The sequence below is a fragment of the Drosophila takahashii genome, chromosome 2R, assembly GCF_030179915.1.
Source record: "Drosophila takahashii strain IR98-3 E-12201 chromosome 2R, DtakHiC1v2, whole genome shotgun sequence".
NCBI classification, from domain to species: Eukaryota; Metazoa; Arthropoda; class Insecta; order Diptera; family Drosophilidae; genus Drosophila; species Drosophila takahashii.
The window spans coordinates 29,079,135-29,104,233 of NC_091679.1; the positions used below are offsets into that span (position 1 = coordinate 29,079,135).

Genomic DNA, 25,099 nt, shown 5'->3' on the forward strand with positions numbered 1-25,099 from the left:
ATATAAATTGCTGAATCCATAATCTTTATGATAGTGGAGTTTCCTACTTAGAATTGTTAGATTCATAAACTCAATTTCGTTTAGCATAGAAAATATTAAAGCAAACGAAATTTACTTAAAAACTTAATAGCTGCTCAATTTGCAAATAAATTGTTATTTGATCATTTTTTTCTTTAATTGGAAAAATACCAATTATTTTTAGATATCTGCTGCAAATACCATTATTTAATAGCTGATGCAATTGTTCAAGTACAATTAAGTTACTCACGCAACTCAGGCTTCTTTGTAAAAAATCAATAAATAATTCAGTTGAAATCACAGCAACAGTATGCAGTCCTGGGACTTTCACAGCAGAAAGCTGTTGGATAACCAATTAAATTCCCTTCCAAATGGACCGTAAAACGCAAAATACTTATGGGGAGGCGAGCACACATTGGCACCCGCATTTATGAGCCCGGCGAAACCAATTTGATTGACTAACGAAACCTATTTGCCACATTTCAGCGGACGCAGTGCAGCAGTATCAAGCAGCCATGAACGAGCAGATTGGCAACAGCAACTCCAACGCAACTTTTAGCGGCAGTGGCAGTGGCAGCAACGCCGCCTCCATCGCAGAAAGCGTGGCGGAGAGCGGCCCGGACTTCGATGCACTTCGGGCCGCCTGCGAAACGCGGCTAAATGGCAGCGGTCAACTGGCGGGTAAGTCCTGCACTGGGAGAAATCGCATTTTATATTACCTACTTTATACAAAAAGATAAACTTCATATTTAATATTTAAAAATACATTTACTTCAAGTTAATAAAGCGATAAACGAATTTTCATTTAATCCATTTATTAATGGGCCTTAAATAATAGCCAGTTTGTAGTATTTCACTTTATTTACTTTATTTACGAGTTCGAAAGCCAAATTAGTTGTCTCTTTATTTACAGATTTTTTTATGAAGTAAATATAAAAACTTGTGCTGGCTATACATTTGATATTTTAGTGTTTCTTTTTCGCTGCGTGGCTCTGGCCCTTGCCAACTGCAATTTCGGTGTCCATTACGAGTAACTTTAAATTGACCTTTCCCTTTGCCCCCGACAAACAGGCTCTGGAGGACCCCACTGCGCCGGCACCTTTGATGGCTGGCTTTGTTGGCCGGATACGGCCGCCGGCACTTCCGCCTACGAACTCTGCCCGGACTTCATCACGGGATTCGATCCAGCAAGTAAGTACGGCGTGCGGCAGCTGAATTGTTTATTAAATTCCGCAAATCTACATCCGTTTTGGGGTCAGCAGGGGATCTGCATATGACACGAAAAAATGTATACCTACGTACATATATGAGTGTAGCATTCCCAACCAAAGGGAAATGTGTTTGCACGAGGCAATGCGGTTGGCTGGGTAGATGGGGTAGTCAGAACTACCTCTAATTGGCCTCATCCCTGAGCTCATCTTTGTATATATATGTAGCTACATAAATAAGACAGAAAATACGCTCGCAGCCAGGCCAAATCAATTGGAAACTTGTTACGGTTATGCTTTGATTTCGTGTCGTATGGAAACATAAAATATTCACATAACCACACGGGCTCGAAGCTCCTTGGGCCACTAAATTATCCAAAGGAGCTCGGCAAAATGCTGAAATGTTTTCGCCTGATTTGGCACAATTTGCCTGGATCAAATGTAACGTTGAAAACAAGGGCAAAGTCAAGTCAAGTATTTAAAGCTACGAAAAGCATGGCATTAAATCTTAAATTACACAGTTATGGGAAGAGCTTTTATAAACAAATAAGTTTTTAAAGGAGAAACCCCTTCCAAAATCATTAATCACTTTTCTGTTCAAGGTGTTGATGACGGCCACAATAACTTAATTAAGGAAACCTTCTATTTAAATAGTTTTCCAACTCATTCTTGAATCATTAATGACAATGTGCGTTATCAGCCAGAGGTGACTTGAATAATTAGTCTTGTTTTTGCCGCACATTGTATAGGTATTGCATTTAATTCATAATAAGTAGATGAGTGCTATATAATTTAATCAATTGAGTAGCTGAGCGCACAACCAAAACTAATTAATTATGCTTTTCAAATGTTGATCAACCCCTGGAATTAAAGCAAATATTAAGAAAAAAACACAAGCACGCTCCAGAAAATCGGCATAAATGTGTATAAATATTTCAAGCAATTTATGGAATAAATCATGCGCTGCATGTCAATTTGCATTAATGGGGCGTTTAGCAATATGGAGCAAGCCAACTTAAACCGTAACCCCGTTTTGGCCATGACCAGGGCAACGAAAATAGCAAAAGTTGAATGACTTTTTTTGTTATGACAGAGGGAGGAAAACAAGGCGAGCGCCAAGAAAGTGCTACTTTCACTACATTTAGCTTGTGGTTTGCCTCTTGGCTTCCCCCAATTTTCCCTTCTTTTTTTTGCCTTTTGGGGTCGCCGCCAGCTTGTACAAGATTATGTGCTTTGGCACTGCGCCGCCATTAACTTTTATGGCACTTCCGGTCTCCGGATGTCGATGTGGTGAGCTACGGACGCCAACTCCCTACTTATCTGCCACACAGCGCGTATACGTGATTTTCACCGTCTGCGTGCCAAACGGCGATAAATGGATTCGGGCAAAGATCATCGTTCGACAAAAAAATCCTGAAAAACGAACGAGCTGATAAAGCTCACCTTCGCATTTCTCACCGAATTTTTTCTGCACTTTTTCGACAAGTGCCACTCGGTAAATTGCACTGAAAACTTGGTGATTCCAATCGAACGGCACTTGACATGCCAGCAGCAAAAGAAAGTTTTTGTCACGACCATCGGCTTGAATCGACTTGAATAAACACATGACCTCAACAACAACCGAATGATTATGCAATTTAAATTCAAACAACAAGTTGATATGGTTTTATTTCGAATGGCAACCACAACTTGTTTGCGGTTAGCTTGGTGGCAGATGCAATAAATAATGGTTAATACAATTTAATACTCTGGCCCACCGCAAAATGCAAATATAAGCTGTAATATTTATCGAGCAGTCAATCATAAAATCACGTATATTTTGTAAGAGTAAATATTTGTGTAAAGCACAGGGTGACAAGCGGATTTAATTAAAAGAAAAGAAAATAAGTTTAGTTCGACGAATTAATAATACAAATATTTATTAAATATTTACATTTAAATTTTTTTTGTATTTAAAACGGAAATGTAAATATTTCTTACGAATTGAATTTTTCAACAGGATATGCCCACAAGGAGTGTGGCCTCGATGGCGAGTGGTTTAAGCATCCGCTGACCAATAAAACATGGTCCAACTACACAACCTGCGTAAATCTTGACGACCTCGAGGTAAGCTGATCCCATACCACAGTGCGATTAATTAATAGGAATATTTTGTATCCATGTATTTTGTATCTCTAGTGGAGGCACAGTGTAAATCTGATCTACGAGGTTGGCTACGGCACCTCGCTGCTGGCCATCCTGCTGTCCCTGGGCATATTGGGTTATTTCAAGTGAGTATGAGTAAGGGTTCTTCACTCCTTCATCTTGGCCATAAGTTGACAGCTTCGTTGGGAGCAAGAAAAACCACTCGTGGGTAATGGCGCTCGATGGTCGTTATATGGCGACTTATATTATGACGGCTGGCGCCAAAAATGAATTTCATGGACGGCAAACAAATGCGACAGTGGCCTAATCAGCTGCCAACCTGGGTGATGGCAAAAATGCTCATTGCACTCGCTTAATGCGACACAATTGACGCCGGAAATGGGAAAGGACTTCGTCTCACTCCCGCCAATTGTGTCTGCTCATGGGGACCCGAAGCAGGATATCGATTAATTTCCCAGTGCCTGCAGACCAATTAGTGCTCTCGGTTTGTTTATCACTCATTCGGATAGAGATGGGGCCAAGGATACAGATAAAGGAGGTGCGGAGCGAGAGGGATGCTTTAGTCAGGACGACAGCTGACAGAAGTGTTTTAAATTGTGTGCCAAAGGCAAATAAAACGAGGCCAGCGACGTGTGGGAATTTGGTCTGCCCTAAAAAAGTGGATAATTAAAAGTTTAATGACAAAGGAGCGTGACCCAATGAATGGGAAACCTCAATCCCTCCCCAGAAACACATACAACTGTAATGAAAATACCAGAGAATTTCAATTTAAATAAAATTTAATAGTTTAAAGAAAGAAATTGAGTCGTGGGGCGAGCGACTGAAAATCATGGAAAAAAGATTATTGACCTATTGGGGAAACCTCAATGTAATAAAAATAACAGAACATTTTTATTTAAGCAAGCAAAGGATGAAATTGAACAAGATGATAGATCTTTTGGTAAAAATTAAAATACATTTTTTGCCTTGAAAATGTTTTTATTATCCAATTAAAGCTGTCTTTTAATTTGAATACAATTTGTCAAAAATCGATTTATTTTCCTCATAAGAATTAATCTAAAGTACGGTAGACCTCTTAAAAAAAATTGTATATTTTCAAAAATTTAAATAATGATCAAGTGATAATAGAATGCAATCTAAAATCAATTCTTAGTGATTTGCTTAGAAGGAATCAAATTAAAATTCAGTTTGACCAGATGCCAGCAATCAATGCAGTTGAGCAAAAGAGAAATGGAAAATGGAAATGAACGTTGGACTTTTGTCCACAGGACTTTTCCAGCCTCTCGTGCCCTGTCCAATCTACTTCGCTAGCCGCTGGCCGAATGCAAATTGGTCAATGGACAAACTTGCAATTTCTTGCCAAAAAAAAAAAGACGACCAAAATTCCCGCCCCAAGTAATTCTACTCGCATATTTGTCTTTCGATTGCCCAGATCCCTGAAGTGCGCCCGCATCACTCTGCACATGAATCTGTTTGCCTCGTTTGCGGCCAACAACTCGTTGTGGTTGGTCTGGTACCTGCTGGTCATGCCGAATACGGAGCTGCTCCATCACAGTCCGGTAAGTGGGCCCATCTGGCGTATGCGTAATTGTGCATCAACTTCAGTTTCCGATATCCTATTGCCAAATTCGAAATTCCGTGGGACTCCACAGATGCGCTGCGTGGCCCTGCACATCACTTTGCACTATTTCCTGCTGTCGAACTACTCGTGGATGCTATGCGAGGGATTCTATCTGCACACCGTCCTGGTGGCCGCGTTCATTTCCGAGAAGAGGCTGGTCAAATGGCTGATCGCCTTCGGCTGGGGCTCTCCGGCCGTCGTCATATTCGTCTATAGCATGGCCCGCGGTCTGGGCGGCACGCCCGAGGACCACATGCAGTAAGTGAATAATTAATAGGAGTGCCTTACACAGAAAAATATTTGCACCATAAATTGCAAGGAAATTAATAGCCATTTGAATATAACAAAGTAAAGAAACTCAAGAAGTATTGCAGTAAATATTGCAAACTATAAAAATTTAACTAAAGAATTATCAACAATTATTACAACATTTAAGAACATCACATTGAAGTAAATGTTACTAACTATTAAAAATATATATTTTTTGGTCATATATAAAGTTTGATTTTAGCAACATTTACGTTGACGATATAAAAGTAGTTTGTCAGATTTCTCCATTGTGTGTGGCAAATTTCTTCAAACTACACGCTGGCTCTGTCAAATGCTAATGAAATCAATCAGCAATTCACCCACCGACTCATCGCGAATTCCTATTCCACCTTGCAGCTGCTGGATGAGCCAAACCGACTACGATAACATTCTGGTGGTGCCCGTGTGTATCTCCATGTTCCTCAACCTTCTGTTCCTGTGCAACATTGTGCGCGTCGTCCTGCTGAAACTGAATGCCCCGGCCAGTATTCAGGGCAGCTGCGGTCCTTCCCGAACCATTTTGCAGGCCTTTCGGTAAGTTTTCCTTTATCTACTTGGAAAAATAACTTCAGTTCCCCTAAACTGGGGAGACTGAAACGTTTCAAACCAAAAAGGAGAACGCTCAACTGGCCCACGGGGCGAATGCGTAATTATATTTTGTTTCCCTTGTATTTATCGTAGCGTGCTGCTCTTTAGGATTCTGCCTCAAGGCATCAGCTCTTTTATTGTTTATTCGCTCTGCACTTGGAAGTTTGGTTCATTTTACATTTTAAATTACGCATACGGCGCGTTGACTTGCATGTTAATACACACCGAAAAAAGAAAACATGGCATTATAATTCACTACCACCCACCCCCTCCCCATTTTGTTTTAGGGCCACGCTGCTTTTGGTTCCTCTGCTCGGCCTCCAGTACATCGTAACGCCGTTTCGTCCTGCACCCGGACATCCCTGGGAGAATACATACGAAATCATCTCGGCGTTTACGGCCTCGTTTCAAGTAAGTAAAATGTTTTCGTTCCCGTTCTCGTTTTTTCCCCGGCTTTTGTTTTGCACGCTCTCATAAAATCACTTTATGACTCTGAGCTGGCTAAAAAGTTATGATGTTAGTTCGCCTCGTGGATCGACAACTGGGAATGCAAATAAGCCAGAATTACTGGAATACCAAATAGAAAATACCAACCCCAGCTCATTAGATACGGGATCCTTCGAAATCAATAAGGAAAATACACGCCATGTGGAATTCTCGCCATTGGCATTTTGCTTGGTCGCAGTATATTAAATTGCTGGCCGGGATTGGAGCGAAACTTCCCCCTGGAAAAATGTAGCAAGTTGAGCATGAAATGCACTCCAGCACGCAGGGGCTCGTAAAAGCAACTCGAGCTTGTCCCCCGGCCAAGTCAGTCCCGATAGACCAGCACTTACAGTCAGTTAACATATTTTTCTTGGCCGCAACTTAAAGACAACGCTGGCAAACTTTCATTTGGCAGATACATTCGCATCTTGTAGGTTAAGTCCCCGAAGTATGTTGTCAAACTGTTGCTCTAGTAAATGTTTTGCAGTCGCAGCTTAAATGATTTGCATATATCTGTCTCGCTCCACTTTGTAAAACTAATAGTTTTGGTTTGATGAGGGTTAGTTAGGTAAAAAATATAAAGGGATAAATAAATTAACAATTATATTTCCATTTAAAAGGCATTATTTTTAAAAATTTCGAGGGACCTGTCAATTTATATTTTGCTTTAAATCAATTGTGTCAAAGTATAATCGGCTTTAAAAGGTAGACTAGCTAGACAACTTAAAAAATCTTACACAGAGGAAAAAATTCTTAAAAACTAAAAAGGTCTTAAATCAAACGTCAACAAGAGAGGATACCTGTAACTCAGCTATCAGCACTGCTTGCATTTCATTATGTCATTCTTTTAAATGAATGGTCCGATTTTTAAATTTTCTTCTACCATTCAATGTATAAATAAACACAACCTAATCTATTTATTTATATTCTAACGCTACATTGGGATGGGTTATTTTCTTTAGTGTATTAAGTCCCGAAGCAAATGGAAATCCATTATCTTCCGAATAAAAATTAAATCTGTTTGGGTGTGACTAAGCTGCAGTTGTGCCCTTGCCTGTTTTATATTTATCTCAGCATCTGAACAATTTCACCTCTGCCTGAGCTCCTTTCGTCAATGTGAACCGATTGATAAAATCTTTTATTCGCGAGCTGACATCTTAAAGCCAGTCGCCAGGGACTTTCCTTTTGCACTTTCTTTTGTCTTATTTATTTATTTTTTATTGCGTTGTTTTCCGTTGCCTTATTTGCTGCGAGGATGGCAAAGTTTTCCCGCCGAACTCAGTGGTTGCATATAATTTGGATTTATTGTGGCAGCCGTGGTGATGTTGTCGTAAAAGATTCCCCGCAAGTTTTAAGCTCCGGAAAGAATATCAAATAATTTTTGAGCTGGGAACGGGGGGATTTGCAGTCGAGGGAAATGAAAAGCCCGAAACTACTTAGTCAACGATGAGAATTTATATGCATGTAAACGTGTTTATTTGGTTGTTTTGCTGCCGAAATCAGAAACTTGCTGCAATTGCAAGCTTCGCACAGAAATTCCCAACATGTTTCCCCCAAGGACTTAGGGACATTCTGTATTTAACAAATGTGCAGACAAAACACGTTCTACTTTAATTGAATTAAAAACTTCCGCTTGGCAGAAAGCTAAAGTGAAAAACAAACGTCAGATGTCAACAGAGTCCTGATGTTAAAATGGCTTGAAATGTTTGCATGGTCTTGACTTCTTGCCAAATATTTTAAATCAACTAATTGACTTTCATGAGCTTTTTAGTTTTGTAGAAATTAAATTAAGTTAATTTCCAAGCGAAAAAATATAAAACTCTTGCCCAGTTGGGTTCAGTAATGGCTAAGTCTGTAATTAAGCAGGAGTATTTGGAAAACTTCAGGAAGTCCCATAAAAAGATCTAAAAAAAAAACCGGCACAAACTTTTTGAGGAGCACTTTTAATAAATGGCTTAAACTGCAAGACAAAGAAGGATAGTTAAACCGGAAGCTTTATAAATGGGACAAAAAAGAACAAGAAAACAACGCAGAGAGAGCAGCAACATAAATGCAAAAATTGAATACACCAAGGTCCTGTTCGTATATTGGGCGTGTATTGTGCTCTACATATAGTACATGTTGTCTATCCGTTCTGTGGTCAAGCGTATTCCGGAACCAAAACAACTGACCAACTAGAAACTGTAAGGAACAGGAACATGAGCGGTTTACATAACAATGTGCACATGAGCCCCATAACAAAACAGTTTTAGTTTCTGACAATTAAAATAATATAATTCCTTAAGCTTTTTGACACCATTTCATAAGTACAAGAACTAATCTTAATTGAAAGAACTTTTATTTAAGTTTAAATTCCCATTATCTATATTGACAATTTCACTGTTGCCGAACCAAGACAAAAACCTTTCTCAAAACTTTTAATAAATGATGATGATTATAGTCACCTTAAACGCTCAAAAATTTTTAATACGTGTTCTCAGTTTTGTGATCAAAGTAGTTTCGTAATTATTCAGTAATTTTCTGCAGTATTTTAAAATATAACTTTAGAATAGAAGAAAAGACTTGCATTTCAAGTATCGACAATCACTTTAAGTGGAAGTGAAGTTGTTTATTTGCAATCAAACAACAAATGACTTACTTGCAATATGCTGTGAGACAACGATTCCCACTTTTATTATGAAAAGGCAGGCCAAAATAGAGGAGTAAACGGATGGCAACTGTGGCTGATTGAGTCCATGATGGGCCTCCGTGAGTAGTGGCAATCAAAAGAAGCCCCGCTCCGAAGTGCCAACCAGAAATCCTGCCAACAGTCAATGCACGTACCCGGCCATACATTAAATATTTACATATATATATGGGCCACACACAAATGCCGGCTGCGACAATCAGGCAGAAAGTGGCAAGACAAATGGCGAACTGTGGGATTGGATCGGTATGGACGAACGAACGAAGGACTCACGACTCGTTGAAGTGGCCGTCTGACGGGCCATTTCGGTGGCAGGATGGGGGAATAACCAAAGAAACAAGCAAAATTGTATTATGTATTGTATTAGGACCAACTGCCAGCCAACAAGAAAGGAGAGGTAGAAAAAGTCGGGGAAATCGACGACTTGTATACCGTGGATAATCATTTTTCCTGTAAAACCCTAAGGGTATTTTTTAGTATTTTGGCGCTGATTACATTTTTCTTGTATTCACTATTAATTTAGATTCCAAATCGCTGGTTAATACGATTTTTAAATCATTTCCGATGGTGTTCAATGAGTTCAATCCTTCTTTTATTAAAATTTTTAGGATTTTAAAACCCAAAAAAACCAGACAAGAGTTAAAATTTATTTTAATAATTCTGAACCGATATAAATTATGATGAATAATAATTGTTTGTTAAAAATATAAACCAAGAATATAAAACATAAAACCGATACCTTAATAACTGATAGATGGAGCGATACCAAATTGTGATACCTACTTCCAGGGTACAAAAGGGACCAAAGTAATAGGCATTGTAATAAGGACAACTACGATAAGCCCCGGCGATAATTCAGCCTGCTCGCTCACTCTAGAAATGCTCTATTTTTGCAGGGTCTGTGCGTGGCCACTTTGTTTTGCTTCTGCAACGGCGAGGTGATTGCCCAAATGAAGCGCAAGTGGCGGATGATGTGCTTCAGCAACCGGCCGCGGACCAATTCCTATACAGCCACTCAGGTCTCGGTAAGATTTGTACTAAAAGCTTCACATGCTTTTCCTCCAACCTTTCTCTCTACTAATTTTGTACCACGGGTTACGGCGCGTATGAGTAATGCAGCAGCACTAGCACACTTGAGCACTCACAGTTTATTGGCCTATAGATACGCATTAATCGCATGCTAAAACTAAAACTAAAGACTAAAATCGAAAAGAATATATAAGACAGTTACAGAAACCGACGCACCGTTGCCAACTGGCCAACCACCATGATAGCAAATTCTCAGTTCTTTTGATTGTAGTTCGTGCGCTGCGGACCGCCACTGCCCGGAGAGGAGAAGGTATGACTAAAGGACATGTCGGCCAAGCGGCGTGCTTCCTCGGGCCCCCAGCACCACCACCACCAGTCGTCCTCGGAGCAGCAAAGAGCTCGCAGCCAGAGCCTGGCGGGTTCCACGTCGTCGTCGTCCTTCCTCGACGACCTGCGCAGCCGGATGCCGTTCCTGAAGCGCCGCCAAACCATCGACAATTCCCGCCAGAGCCAGCCACTCATGGAGGAGCGCGAAACCGCTGGCGGGGCTTCGGTACCGCTGGCAACAACCGTCACCGGAGGAGGTGCCGTCGACAGGCCGACATTGATGACGACCATAGCAGAAGATGTCGCAGAGGCTGCACCATCAGACGCGGCAACAGCATCCGAGGCAGGATCTGGAGCAACTGGAGCGGAGGAGGAGGGCCATCCCAATGGCATGGCCACTGTCATCGTTCGCATGGAGGGAGCTGGCCAGCAGCACATGGCCGATGAGGCGCTTTAGATTAACCAACCCCTTCGAGTCACACAACATCTCATAGTTTAAGCCACCGTAATACCAAAACCAAAACAGGTCAAGAACCCGAAACCCCACCAAAACAGCAAAAGCCCATAGAGCCCAGTTACTATCGCAAGGGGATGTTCCTGAAATGCCTGGAGGTTCGAAATAATATTTTTGGGTGTCTAAAAGTAGGCAACGAATTTCAAGCAAAAGCGAATTTAAATGAAGTTAGCTCTGTGTTTATTTACGCAATTTGAGATGACTATCACTTTAATTGGCAAAAACTACCACAAATAATAATTCCAAAAATAACAGTTTCACTATTAAAAGTTATTTCTTTCTTAGCACTTCAACTTGAACATTCTAAATAATGCATAGCATACTTTCAGACACCCAACATATTGTTAGTAAACTTCTGGACAACTTCTAGGACACCCTAATAAATTCCTTAGCCAGCAGGGCTGAAATGTATTTCGCTACAATTTGCGCCATGCTAAATGTTAAGTTTTCATAGTATATTCCCCAGCTTTCCTTGGTTTCCTTAGAATGCAAAATGCGAAATAAATTTCAGCCTTTTGCCTGCGACGGACCCACTTGAATGAGAACATATTTATTGTACCTATGAATGTAAGAATTTATGTGGATATTAAATATCATTGTTGTCTTAAGTGTTAAGTGTAACCTAGAAATAGCCAACCCCCACTCCCTTCGCCCATATATATCTCTCTCTCTGTGGTAAGCTGAGCTTTCTGGCAATCGCTTTTAGTGTGTCTATGAATGTACGCAAATGTAATAAAATTTTAATTATATGTATGTATGCTGAACGTTTCCATTTCCAGTTGCTCTGCTGTGCTAATTAGTCAACTTTCAGTTTGTTTAATGAATCTAGGATACGTCTGTCAACGACAGCCAGAACCACATCGCAGGCGAACCTAATGCTCATTTAATGAATGCCATTTGAAGTGAGCTCTCCACCATTTGGTCCCCATGGACGTTGGCCAGGTTAGCCAGCGTGGTGATGAAAGCACAACAGGTGCTTCCGAATTCCATTTAACCAAAGCCAGCTTGTGCCACAAACTGAAGCCCAACTCGTGTTGGGACATAAAGTAAATAGCTGGGCTTCAGTAAACACATTACTTAGAAATTTGATGATTGTATAATAGGAATTGGGTATCTAAAGAACTGTTGGTAGTTACGGGTAAGTAATAACGAAATGTTGATCAAGGTATTTAAGTGCTAACGATACCATTTATATACATAAGTGACTCAAAACTAATTATTTTGTTATTCGATTTTATTATAGTCTTGCTTAAATATACAAACATGTTCAAAAGTAACTTACTAACTTAAGACAATGATAAATGATTGATGAGGACAAATAACTCTTATAGAAGTTATATTTATTTTCACATTTTCGCACTGATTACAAAAACCCGAAGTGTGTCAGTTTTTCTCACGTAAACTTTGCCGCAACCTGGCTGAAAATGCATTCTAGCCAGCCAGGACACAGGACACACAAGGACACCAAGCTCATTGCAGGGCTGTCAACATTCGCTGACACTTATTGAGGACTATCCGTTGAGGTCTGGCTCTGGTTTGGCCATTTCCCGTTGGTGGTCTTTTTAATGACGTCCCTGCAAGGGGCAGTGGGTGGCTGTGACTGGCATTGCGACAGTGTTTGTATGGCAGACACGTGTCCTCGCCGTTGTTCCATTGTGCGGCACAATGTTTTATGCATGTAAAGTGTGTGCGATAAGTGGCAGTTTCGCATTGTGCACTATCACACACCCACACACGCCCTCAGAAACTCATAATTCTACAGATTATTCGCGCCCGAAAGCATAGAGCACATGATGCTGTTTTCAGACCAGGTTGATGTGGCTCATTCGCCACGTACGCCCGCCGGAGTAAACTTTCCTCATCAGCCAGCAGGCAAATGAGCTGTTTAATTCCGGAGCTGTTTGTTTTCGTAGCTGCCATCGAAGGGGGAAACAAAGGGGAAAACATTTATGTTTGCTATGCAAACTAGCAAGGATCTTGTTTCACTTACCGACTTAATGTGTTATGCATTTGCAAACAATTATCAAGAAGTTGATGTTAGACTTAGGTAAGGGAAAGGAAAAGATAAAACGTTTCATTGAAACTTTTTCTTCAAAATTTCTTCAAAACAACAGTTTTTTAAAGAAGTCAGAAATATAGTTTTTAATATACGAAACAATAAAATATATAAGCAGAAAACTAATAAGAAAGTTTCATATTCCAACTATTGAATTCTTTTAAAATTACAAAAGAAGAGGAGACACTTCAGCCTAATACAAAAGTTCTTACTATTAGATTATTTCTACTTTAAGAAGTGAACAGGTGAATTCAGCAGATATTAATAAACGTAGCGCATTTTGATTAAACTTCAACTTAATATAAAGTTTTAACAAATCGTTTAATTTCAATAATAAATAGAAGGAACTTTGCTTATCCTGAAGTGATACTTTTCCGTGCAAGAGCCCTAAAAACAAGGGTAAATTTCAAGGAACTTTTTTTGGCATCGTCATCGCCCGTCCTTGTATCCTGCGTGACTCGCACGTCCTGTTGTCGGAGGGATAAGTGCATTCCGTTGGCCTTCAGATGGAATTTATGGTGCGGTGGGTCGGGTCACAAATAATGCATAAACCTGGCCAAGTTGCGAGTGCCAGTTGAAGAGCTTGGCTTGGTCTAGTTTGGGTTTTGGTTTTGTCTTGATTTTGACTCTGGGTGCGTTTGACTTGACAGTGATTTTTCGGCATCCGGGGGAGTGCATTTTAATTAAAAATTTTACCCGACTGAAAGGCTGGGTGTGAAGTTCGCTCGTTTGAATAGAGTTTCGCATACGCCTGGGTGTTCGGCTTTTAATTGAAGTGCTGTTGAAGTTGAGGCTGCTGTTGTCGCCTGTGTATTTGCATAATGAACTCAATTAAAAGTTGGTCGCCTCACACCCACCCTTCGCAGTCGAGTTGTCCCCCTCTGAGGTTAGACTTAAGCTAATGGCAGGAACTGTTTAACGAGGGTTTGACTCCTTGCTCCCTCCGTGAATTCACTCCTTTTTGTCCTTGAGCAGCAGCTGCATTCGCTGTCCCACCAGTCCCAGTGGCTTTCGTGGCACCAAATGGCACGTGGATTGCCTGGAAAACATAGGTGTTAAGCTGAGATGCCAATGCGTCCTGATTCACCACTCACTTGTATATAATTTTCTCACGGTCCGCCCAGGGCCAAGATCGCTCCAGCTTATCCAGTCTGAAGAGCAGCTGTAAATCGTAAAACGATTATGGTGTTATCTATTTGGGTATTTGTGTGTATTAGCCAAAAAATAGAATGGTCGAAAGATACTTTATGTTGTATGTTCTCCCAATTTAAGTTGACTCCGTTTCATTTTTATGTTGATTTTGTTCTTAATAAAAAAATTATTAAATAAATATTTTGAATGTTTCAATGAGTTTTGGAAAAGACTTTGATTGGCCCCATAAAACGCTGCAGCTGCAAATGCACGGGAACGATAACGAAAACCATAGGACAACTCGCTGGTAGAATCCTCTATTGTTGACCAGTCCGTTCCCAATATTAACAACAATGGGCAAATTGTATCTAAGGCAATATCTAAGGCAACTAAGCACTATGTTCGTTTTGTCTGTATGGTTCTTCTAGTACCCACTTGCAGCAATGCTGCCCACTTTGATAAGCCTTGGTCACCTGGTTAAAGCCGATTAAAACTTTACGGGTAAATGCGCATTGGAATATGGGTCGTTGATTATGGTTGTTCCTATAGCTATTTCCATATTACGAAATAGACTTAGGCTTGCCCAATGAAACGCTGCTTCTGCAAATGAACAAGTACGATAACGAAAACAAAAGGTACTGGGGAATATTTCACAAATTAATATTTGAACACCCTCTATTGTTGGCCAGTCCCTTGGCGATATTGGCAACAATGGAAAAATGGAATTTCCAACTTTAGATCTAAGACAACATAGGCACTGCGGTCGTTAAAAAGACTTAGTAACTAGTAACCAGAAATCAAAAAAGTTAAACATAATTTTTTTTAGATTACGAACGATTTACTCCTGAAGAATTTGTAGCTTAAGCTTTTACATATGCAGCATACCAAGTGTAAATCATTCCAGATATCTAAGTGTGCTGTTTAAACTATGAGATGGCATTACCTTTTGTGTCTGCCCTTCGGCAGACTCCTGAGAAGGTGCCTGTGGTGTGGGCGTCGCCGGGCGCACCTTGGGCGGCTCCGGCTTCAAGTAGGGCTCCTTCTCCCTCAGCTGCTCCGCCTGAGGCGCCTCCTTCGCCTGATGCCCCACTGGCAGTTCACCTTCGGCCTCAGCATCGTTAATACGCAGCTTGGGCACATTGCGGAGATTCCAGGTGTAGGTGGTGCTCAAGAAGTCGCTGTCATCTTCGTCCTCCGTTGAGGAATATGCCTCCTCGGCTGGTGCCGCTGGCAATTTCATAAAGTACACCGTGCTGGCAGGCTCCTGCTCCTTCTCCTCGTCATCGGATTCCGTGTCATCGCTCGCCTCATTTGCCGGATAATTGGTTTCCGATGCATAATCCGATTCCGGCGTGACATCCTTGAGCAGCTTTGATTGCTTGCCACCTTTGGGGACATCCAGCGGCTCATCCTCCTCCTCCTGCACCTGCACCAAATCATCCTCCTCGTCACTCTCAGTGTCACCTGCCTGCTCCCCAGACCTCAGCTCGAAGTCGAGGGCATCCTCGTCGTAGGAGAACTTTCGCTGCACATAGGCCTCCTCGTCCTCGTCCAACTCCGAGTCACTCAGCCGGCCAAAGCTCTGCGACACGGTGGCCAAAGTGGAGCACAGGATTTTCGGTATTTCGGCTATGGCCGACAGCTTTCGCTGCATCTCCAGGAGGCGCATCTCGATGGAGCTGGCTCGAATTCGTCCTAAATGGAATCCATCAAAGGGCAGTTGCATTTCGGGGGTTTTCAAGGGATTGGTTTTTTATTAAAGCGACAAGCACAGACACAAAATATTCAATATTATGTACAAGAGTGAAAAGGTAACAAAAATCTTTGCACAGCGAAAAATGGATTTATAATGTATAATATTATTGATTGGAGATATAGGACAATTTTTCAAATCTAACAAAATCTGATCAAATATTTTTAGATGTGAATAGTGTCTTAAGACTAAAGGGCAAAAACGTTAAATAAATATTATTAAAAGAACATAAAAAAATGGTTTCATCATTTTTCTTATTTCTCTGACTTTTAGATATCCTTTCAAATGCTATATAATCCTTTTCCAAAGAAATATAAACTTAAGATTTGTCAATTCAACTTTTTCAAAATAATGTAAAGATCTAAACATTTTTGGGAAATAGGATACATTTTTTTGAATTTTTACTTTATATTTTAAAATTTTTTCTTAGTGCGGAGTTAGGGATGGGACAGCGCCTGCTGCCAGGGGTTAAGCCGGTTAGCTGGGAATTCGGCTCCTCACTTGGCCTTGGAGGCACTGGGCAGAGCCATCAGCATGTTCTCGATGGTGTTGCTGCGCAGCTCCTGGTTGTCGCCCACCTCCGCGAAGAAGCGCCGGATGTTCCGGATGATACGATGGTGGGGCAGCTCCTGCATCGCGGGGGGGCGGGCATTTACACGGGGACGGAGAACACGGCGGAAAATGGAAAATGGAAAACGGAATAGGTTAATTTCGATGGCGGAGTTGTTGGCATGCAATCGTGTGGTTGGTTCTTCACCTGCTCCTCCTCATCGGACGACTCGTCCTCGCTGAGCTCAATGACCACCTCGTTGCCCTCGTCGTCCAGCTCGGTTTTGGTTTTCTTTTTCTTGGGCTTCGGCGGCTCCGGGGGGTCTTGCCACATTATCGGATGCCAACAACGCGAGCCAAGCAGGGGGGTTGGGTGGAAGTCTACAAAAAGATACAAAGCCAAGTGAGTCGGGGTTACACAGAGAAACATGGGATCAAAAATCGAGTTTACATTTCGAGTCTAATGGGAACTGTTGATGGTTAAATAAATCATTGCGCATTAATATAACTGTTAGTTTAGTTAGGGTTAAGTTAAATATAACCTTCTAAACTTTTGTTCTTAAAGAAGAAACCTATAAAAAACAATTACCAGGACTGTGAACTTTAAATAAATCTTATTTTAATATCTACCGTATTTATAACTTTTTTCTGATTTTTCTGAGTAATCACGGATGGGAATAGAGGGTTCTGGGGAACCATGCAAGTAGAGTTAACACCATGCTGCCTTAAGTACTCACCACTCGGCGGCGGCAAAGGCTTCGGAACCCGCATCACAATCGACTTCTCCTCTCCGGCCTCGAACTGGCCCATGGGATCGTCCTCCTCCATGCTGCGGGGAATGGACGGCAGTCAGAAGTTTGCTCATTACATAAGTTAAACGGCCTAAAAGCCGCCCAGACACTCGGCGAGCGAGCCAAGTGCATCTGGGGCAACCTACTTGCGCAGCAGGAAATGTATCTTCTTGGGCGTCGAGTTGATTTTCTCGTGGGCCTGGGACAGTGTCAGCTGCGAGGCGTCCTCCTCGTTAATCTGAAGTATGATGTCGCCCAGGCGAACGCCCGCTTTGTCGGCCAGGCCGTTGGGGGTCACCTGCAAGGAGCAAGGGATGTCGAATGAAATCGAGAGCGCAGCGATGCCGAAACCCCGTCAGGTCCTTTCACTTTCCGCACGCAGATCAAAGAGCCGCAAAAACCGCACGGTGCGAGTTTCGAGGCGCAATTGAATGGATATCTGCGTACTTTGAGTTTTAGGTTCAGAAAATATACGCGATGGGCAAACGACAGATACAGATGACATGTATACGAGATGAGCTGACTGAACGGCTGCTCCCAAAAGAAAAGACCCGAAATAATGAAAAACGATAAAAACTGAAAGCAAAACAGACACAATGCGGCGTTTTTGAATGGGTCAGACTCAACTTGGTTTGTACCCTCGAAAGAAAATCTATTAAAAATACATATATTAAACATTAGAAATCAAAAAATATTTAAGGTAATAAATTAATTTAATTTTAAGTATTAGTTAAAATTTCAACAATTCAATGTAAACGAAGAAAGTGAGTTGAACTGTAAATTAATAAAATCCATTAATTTTAATTTAAATTGTCCCGTGAAGATATTTTGTTACATATTTGTATCCCCTTAGTAACATTCCCAGCACTCAGTTCATCAAACCCACTATTCATTGCCCTCAAAATGATTTGAATTCAAAAACAAACAGAACAACAACTTATATTTTTCTTTTAGACTAAACGCGAAACGTCAAAAGTAAAATGTTGCACAAAAGCAATGCTAATAGTTTTGCCTTATGGGAAATCACTTTGCATACATATACGGTACAGTGCGTTTCATGTTTAAAAGTTAAAGTCTATTAAAAAAAGTAAAATCTTTACTTATGATCTTTATTTCCAATTAGTAACAATTGCCTTAATTTTTTTTTAATTTGTTATGTATATTTTACGTATATCTCTTATGACACCCACCGTATGCATTTATATATGAAGAAGAAGTGGAACTCGGCTAACCCAAATATTGTACATTCACTTGAGACTCAAGTGAGCCCAAAAGAGCCACTGGGGGAGACGAGACACGACAACTAAAAAGCTAGAAAAGACTTAAAGACTGAATACTAAGGAAAGAAGACGGGGCGCGGCAGGTGCAGATGCCAGAAACAATAAAATGTTCGCTTCTATATGGCGGCAGCCAATTTGCATTCGATGCGACTTCGTCATAGCATAATTGGAATTCAAATTTGACGTGGGTTGGGTTTGTTGTTGTTTTTGTTGTTCTGGCCCGCAACCAAAAATTGGAAACAATGACGAAACCTCAAATGCAGCGAGGGAGGTGGTACGGTATAACTTCTGTAATTGAAACTCATATAAAAGTACATTTTATATTTGCACTTTAGTAATTAAAGTTCTGTAACAAACAAATTTATATTGCTTTCCATATAAATAATATTAATTGAAAAAATTGTCATAAACTCTTATTTTTTAATTTTTGTTTTTTTTAATATGTTAATAAAAGAATTGAATTACAGTAGTTAGGTGTAACGAATTTATATTCTAAACTGGGAATAACTCGTGCATTTACTAAAAACTTCTTTATTTAATTAGGTAACCTTTTAATTGATCATAACATAATCACGTTTGAATGCTAAAATAATGTAATAATAATAATTATAATAGTCATTATATTTTTTATTTTATTTATTTATAATATTGTAAATTGTCTTAACAAATGCAATATTTGAAAAGTATTCCTACGTTTTCAATACAAATAATTATAATTGTACATTGTAGGTATTTGATATTTTCTAAAATATTCAAGACGAATAAATACGCTTTTATTTGAAGTTTGACTGTATCAACAAAATTGTTTGACTGGGAGCAGATGTTTCCGTTCTCAAGCAGCCACCACCCTTTAGCGGATTCCAATCGCAGCCCCGATGGCAATCTGAACGGTAACCGTAACCCAAACTCACCTGGAAGACTGTCAGCGGCATGTGGAACTCCGCTCCGCCGGTGATGAGGAATCCCCACCTGCTGTCGTCCTTGGTAGCATACGCCTCGGAGTCGACATCGAAGGCAGGATAGCCGTCCGTGTCGCCGATGCCGCAGGACACCTTGATAATGGGCGCCTTCGCCTTTGTCTCCGGCACCGAAAAGAGAAGTCCCAGTGGCTCCGGCATTGTTATTTGTTTACCCGTACTCTTTTCGCTTTATACCGAAGAGTCGCCGGATCTCTTCCTATCCGCTGGTTTTATTTATAAATTCGCACTCTTGCCGGCGGCACTCTTGCCTTTCTATTTTCCACTTTCTATTGCTCTTTTCCTGCGAAACTTTTAGTTGCTCTTTTCGCTATAGTAGTTGTTGCCTTCCCGATTGCTTGTTTGCGTTCGCCTGTCAAAATTCCGCCCGTGCAAAAATATTATTTGAATTTTGCCGGCTTTTCAACACAACCTGAATTTCGCTTACTTGCCAACTTACTGTTCAACCGAAAGACCTACTTGAATACTTGAACTTTGGCCAATTGTGCGACTTATATAATCAGCAGGCACGCATTGCACAATCCGAATCTCATTAAATCTTGGTCTGCAAAGTGCTGAAAACTAGGGAAACTTCGAAAATTGAAGAATAGCCAAGACCACAACAATGATTGATAATTATGGAAAGTGTATTTATCACTTTCTTTTGCCTTTGCTGCCTGCTTGTTTTTTATTTCTTTATTTTTTTCGGCTTCTCTCTCACTTCTACACGACTGCAGTCGACTTGGGCAACTAAAATAATTTTCGAGAAGTTTTCCTTTGTGGCTGCATCTTTTCCATTTTCCTCGTTTTCTCTCACGTTTTTCTTCTCCTCCTCTTGGCAAGTTTTTCCTTTTTTTAGATAATGTGGTGCCGCAAAACTGTTGCATTCTTTTTGTTTCATTTTCGCCAAGCGGAATAGTTTTTTTCCTTATGATTTAAAGCTTCTTTAAACATAAAAGACCTAAGTATACAAATAAGTATGGAATTAATAGTGGAAACATGTGCTTTTTTGTTGACTACCACTGCTATTAAGTAATTATACTTTGCACAACTACAAATTAAAGTCACGTTGAAAGCTCGGCATAACATTTCAAGTAATAAATCATTAAAGTTCATGAAGTTTGCTATGGGAATTGTGAAAGAAAATAACAGATGTTACATTTAGTAAAGTTCTTTACGAAATCAGAGGGTACTTACTTAAAAACTTATAAGTAGACATCGGCTTTTAGGTAAAAAACATATTTTAAACAAGCAGTCCAAAAATTTTTTGGATTAGACACAAATTTTATAAGTTATAAGAATAGAAATCAATAAATATGGATTTATTAAAGGCAGTAGGTATTTTAAGAATAAATCATGGTTGGATTATTATAATAATTACAAAAAAGATAGTCCGCAACGTAGACAAAAATCGATTTCTAAATAAACGTAACTAATTACCCATATACATATATTTATTAAAGCCTTTGCGTTTTATATATTCACTCTCGACTTCATTCAGTGCATGTCAACGACTAAGTATTAAAGCCAAGTAAACAACTTGAACGTGCCAAGCTCACAAGCAAAATATTCTGCTTGTCAAATAAACAAGAATGGAAAACCAGAAATCCATGTGAAAAAAATTTCAAGAGAAAAGCCCACATCAAGTCACACACACACCTGATGAAAAAATTCGATTAGCCCAGGAAATACTGCATACGTACATATGTCGGTATGCATGTAGTGTGTTCAAGGAATAGTTCACACAAAATTTGTTGGCCTGGTCATAAAAGAGCGAGCAAAACGTGCCTTATCACCCACAAGCACAACAACAAATGGTGACAGCCACAAGACAGACAAAGGGATAAAGCCGGCAGCCAAAATTGCGAGAAAACTTTTCAATATCCAAAAGTCGGAACGAGCTAAAAATGCAGATGACACGAGTCACAATGAAGGCTGTTCATAAAAGTGCAAAAAATTCTGGGTACATGCGTTTCTGGTTCGGTAGGTGATAATTCTTGTTTCTAAAAAAGAAAAATAATAAGTAAGAAAAGTAGGATATCGATGTTTCAAAGTAAAATATTGAAACAATTAACAACTAATTGTAACCTTGTTACGACTAGTATTGTTAAACACTAAATTTAATTTAAGACAATTTTTTAATTAAAAGATATTTTAAAATATAAAATATGCACATAAAATATAAGCATTTTCAAATGTAGTAAATCAAAGAGTCTTAAGCGTAAACAAACATCGAACTGTCATTTTTGGCTTGAGCTTCGACGACATTGACGAGGCTGTCTTGATAAGGATGGTAAAACTGATAGCGCCGCAGATGACTAATGGGTCAGGGTTAAGTCAGTAAAGAAGGGAATGAAATTTCACAAGTTGGAAGTGTTTGGAATTTTATTTGACTTTATTTATGTTCATAATACTCGTCAGCCGGTCTTTGGTAAGGATGCACAAATCGCATACATATCTTTAATTTCAATACGTTGATCTAAGCTACTGCCCTCTTCCAAACTGCTTGTATCAGCCTGTGGACAAATGGTGGCAAGTAGGTTAAGGTTCCTATACCTTTCATCTGATCTACGCCTTCTGACAGCGATGGCCCCAGATCCATCTACCTCGGCTGCATTCTCAGGTTTCTGCTCCTCCCCTGAAGAAGATTCAACGGAGCTGTCAATATTTTCTGTAACATCGTCCTCGGCATCGGCACTGTCCTTAAACTCCTCCGAAGAACTGCTACCGACTTTGGCAGCTGTCATGTGAGCACTTTTTTCATTGCTGCTCCCCAGATCCTCGTTGGAGAGCAGTTGCGAGTGCTCATCGGCTTCCAACTCCTCCGTTTCCAGCCGACTTGTGGGCACAGCAATTGCCGCACTCAGCACAAGGGCTGCAATTAAGAGCAGTAGTACAGATCGGAGCATTGCTAAAATCCTTGGCGTATCCTGGTAAACTCCTTTTTACTAGTTTCACCTGGGTGTTGCGTTCACTTAGACTGATTTTTTCGAACTGATTCTGACAACTTGCACACGCTACCCGAGAAACCTCAACAAATTCACTATCGCCTCCTCGGCGATTATGTGATTATTGAGTCAAATTTAATTGAGTCTGGCAGATACTGGACAACAAACAAGGTTCTGTATAATGCAAGTATATTGAAACAGCCGGTCTTCCACCCTTTAAAATGACACGTAATGCTGAATTTTTTTCAAGTTAAATTTACCACTTAATATATATTTTATCGAAAACATTTTTATGTAATTTTTATACATCTGTAATTTATTGCACAAATTAAATACATGCCATCTGGCAGAGTTCCTTTAAATCTTGTTTATCACCATGCCGCTTATGCAGTTCCGTGCATAAAGAGCAATGCCAATCCTTGTTCGTCTCATCCACGAGATTGTTTCGCGATTCCTCAGGAGGCCGTGGCAGAGCAACTGCAGCACTCAGCACAAGTACTGAGATTAGGAGCAATAAAATTGATCGATTCATTTTTGAACTAAATGGAATATTTGACGAGAGATCCTTTCCCAACGGCGTTTTTTTCGAACTGCTTCTAATGAGAAAACCTCCACATTTTATAATCGCCCTGCCTTTCCCTAAAATCTTAGTATAAACGGCTATATATTTATACATATGAAAAATGTACATATATAACCGCAGATAAGGGAAAAAATCATATACAACTAAGAAATTAAAGATTTAAAATCTTGCATATAATTTTTCTTGATTACTCAGTTTTGGATTACTCAAGTTTGGATTCAAAATAGTTTAGCCTTCTCTTTAAAGCCTTAAATGGGTAGAAATCAATAAGAAAAGAACAAATCAAATGTATTTTAGTTTTGTATATGTTTATTTAAAGTCATTAAGAAGAATTATTCTGCGTAGGTGGCCTCGTTGGCCTCTTTGGAGCTAACCTCCATGACTTCACATCCCTGGGCGTAGTCCTCGATGCTAGTATTATCCTTTCCGTCTACGATCTTAAGAATCTCCGCTTCAGCCCGTGCCATTTCCTCGTCCAGCTCCTTCTCGGCCTGGGCATCCAATGGCGACTCCTCGCTGGTTTTTTGATTTCCTTGATCCTTTTCGTCATTTGTTGCAATTTCCCGGCGTCTCCGAGCGGAGTTCTCGGTTGTAGTTTCTCCCTCATGGACAGCATTTCCCGTTGTTGTCTTCTCCTCGGATGAGGAACTCGCTGAGCTGTTTGCCTTGTCCTTTAGCTTTCCCTTGGCCCCATTCTTATCCTCCTCGGAGGAGCTGGAATCCTTGGCAGATCGCTTGACGATGTGATTGCCGGTGCTTTCGTCCAGGTCCTGCAGTTCGCCGCTCTCCACGCTTTCCGCCAGCATCTGTTCCAGCAAATCCTCCTCGGATTTGGACAGACTTGTGGGCAGAGCCACTGCGGCGCAGAGCAGAACGGCGAAGGTAAGCAGCAGCAACACTGATCCCTGCATTGATTTAGCCTTTTTTGTATCCTTAAAATGTTAAAATATCCTTTGATCCGCTAGGTACACTTTGCGCCTAGACTGACTTTTTCAAACTGAATTCGAGCGATGGCAAAGATTTAGCAAGAAACCTCAAAAAGATCGTCACCGTCCATAATGCGATTTTGTGATTACGGGCGCAAATGTAATTAAAGCTTCCAATCAAACGAAATTTTTATGTATTCATACATATACAGGGGTGGTCAAAAGTATTTTCACAAATGTAAATGTTAACTGTACTTATATTTTGAACTAATAATATAAACTTTTGGCACCTTTAGAAAGAGCACTTCAATTCCGTTTAAATGACACAAAAATGTTCTTAACCCATTAAGACCCCTTTGAAAAGTGAGCAAATTTTGCGAAAGTCAAATTTTCGACTTTTTTCCTGGGGCTTAAAACAAAAATGTTTTGATGCAAACTTGTTCCCCAATCAAAATTAATAAGACCTGCAAAAAAAAATGTTTCAAAATATTTTTCCTTGTATTTTTTATGATTTTTTGAATGGAGACCTCTCAGTAAAATTTTGTATGAAAAGGAAGAAAAAGCGGCAAAAATAGCTATTTTCAAAAAATCATAAAAAATACAAGGAAAAATATTTTGAAATTTTTTTTTTTGCAGTTATTATTAATTTTGATTGGGGAACAACTTTGCATCAAAACATTTTTGTTTTAAGCCCCAGGAAAAAGTTGAAAATTTTATTTTCAAAAAAAATTGTCTAATTTGCTCACTTTTCAAAGGGTGCTTAATGGGTTAAGACAATTTTTGTGTCATTTAAACGGAATTGAAGTGCCCTTTCCATAGGTGCCAAAATGTTTATATTATAAGTTCAAAATATGAGTACAGTTAACATTCAAATTTGAGAAAATACTTTTGACTAGGGTTGTATGTTAGATTGCTCATAACACTCTCTCTCAGCTTCCGCGGCACTGCGCAATTTCCGAGTTCGTGCCGTTTGCGAGTCAAGCATTCCAGACTGGACTTGCATAATTCATGTCAACAAATTGAGAGGCTTTCGGATGCGATGCACTATCGAGCTGCCAAAGCAAAGCTGGCGAAATCAGACTGATAAGCCCACGGATCACCGGAGATCAACCCCGACGCGCAATTTGTAATTATTGACGCTCTCTGAAAACAGAGGCACAAATATGCAAATAAAGTGCACACAGTAAAAAAAATT

General features: G+C 40.1%; 4 protein-coding genes across 6 annotated transcripts in view; 1 reads left to right on the plus strand and 3 right to left on the minus strand.

Moving 5' to 3' along the window:
- The window catches only part of Dh31-R (Diuretic hormone 31 Receptor), a 35,185-nt gene extending 23,501 nt beyond the window's left edge, over positions 1 to 11,684 (plus strand). The window contains 10 exon segments of the mRNA XM_044395810.2: positions 505 to 699; positions 1,090 to 1,209; positions 3,226 to 3,332; positions 3,405 to 3,496; positions 4,804 to 4,930; positions 5,024 to 5,250; positions 5,659 to 5,835; positions 6,177 to 6,300; positions 9,958 to 10,086; positions 10,362 to 11,684. Coding sequence (XP_044251745.2) covers positions 534 to 699; positions 1,090 to 1,209; positions 3,226 to 3,332; positions 3,405 to 3,496; positions 4,804 to 4,930; positions 5,024 to 5,250; positions 5,659 to 5,835; positions 6,177 to 6,300; positions 9,958 to 10,086; positions 10,362 to 10,874 — 1,782 coding nt within the window. The 5' untranslated portion in view covers positions 505 to 533 and the 3' untranslated portion in view covers positions 10,875 to 11,684.
- Positions 11,685 to 13,345: 1,661 nt separating this feature from the next.
- LOC108060089 (membrane-associated guanylate kinase, WW and PDZ domain-containing protein 1) lies at positions 13,346 to 20,303 on the minus strand. 3 transcript variants are annotated; one of them, XM_017145665.3, is made up of 6 exons: positions 19,403 to 20,303; positions 17,358 to 17,509; positions 17,158 to 17,249; positions 15,062 to 15,813; positions 14,082 to 14,149; positions 13,346 to 14,026 (listed from the first exon to the last, which is right to left on the minus strand). In XM_017145665.3, exons 1-6 carry the CDS (start codon positions 19,607 to 19,609, stop codon positions 13,939 to 13,941), a joined length of 1,359 nt encoding a protein of 452 aa, XP_017001154.2. In that variant the 5' UTR covers positions 19,610 to 20,303; the 3' UTR covers positions 13,346 to 13,938. The 3 variants fall into 3 exon arrangements, with proteins under 3 accessions (XP_017001154.2, XP_070069782.1, XP_017001153.2); XM_070213681.1 differs by lacking the exons at positions 13,346 to 14,026; positions 14,082 to 14,149; positions 15,062 to 15,813 and adding exons at positions 16,191 to 16,500; positions 16,629 to 16,801 and having other exon boundaries at positions 19,403 to 20,185; XM_017145664.3 differs by lacking the exons at positions 13,346 to 14,026; positions 14,082 to 14,149; positions 15,062 to 15,813; positions 19,403 to 20,303 and adding exons at positions 16,191 to 16,500; positions 16,629 to 16,801 and having other exon boundaries at positions 17,358 to 17,646.
- A 1,517-nt stretch (positions 20,304 to 21,820) lies between these two features.
- Positions 21,821 to 22,427, minus strand: LOC108060113 (uncharacterized). Its single transcript, XM_017145697.3, has one exon. The coding sequence runs from the start codon at positions 22,354 to 22,356 to the stop codon at positions 21,865 to 21,867; it is 492 nt and encodes a 163-aa protein (XP_017001186.2). The 5' UTR covers positions 22,357 to 22,427; the 3' UTR covers positions 21,821 to 21,864.
- Positions 22,428 to 23,265: 838 nt separating this feature from the next.
- LOC108060112 (uncharacterized) lies at positions 23,266 to 23,937 on the minus strand. Its single transcript, XM_044395876.2, has one exon. It carries the CDS (start codon positions 23,887 to 23,889, stop codon positions 23,311 to 23,313), a length of 579 nt encoding a protein of 192 aa, XP_044251811.2. The 5' UTR covers positions 23,890 to 23,937; the 3' UTR covers positions 23,266 to 23,310.
- Positions 23,938 to 25,099: the final 1,162 nt, after the last annotated feature.

What these genes read in the sequence shown, in the direction of transcription:
- LOC108060089 (XM_017145665.3), bottom strand. Translation starts at nt 19,609, where the DNA reads ATGCCGGAGCCACTGGGACTTCTCTTTTCGGTGCCGGAGACAAAGGCG. An exon ending in ATACATTTCCTGCTGCGCAA is followed by an intron (nt 17,250 to 17,357) that starts GTAGGTTGCCCC and finishes CATTCCCCGCAG; the next exon opens with CATGGAGGAGGACGATCCCA. An exon ending in CGTGAGAAAATTATATACAA is followed by an intron (nt 14,027 to 14,081) that starts GTGAGTGGTGAA and finishes TATGTTTTCCAG; the next exon opens with GCAATCCACGTGCCATTTGG.
- LOC108060113 (XM_017145697.3), bottom strand. Translation starts at nt 22,356, where the DNA reads ATGCTCCGATCTGTACTACTGCTCTTAATTGCAGCCCTTGTGCTGAGT.
- LOC108060112 (XM_044395876.2), bottom strand. Translation starts at nt 23,889, where the DNA reads ATGCAGGGATCAGTGTTGCTGCTGCTTACCTTCGCCGTTCTGCTCTGC.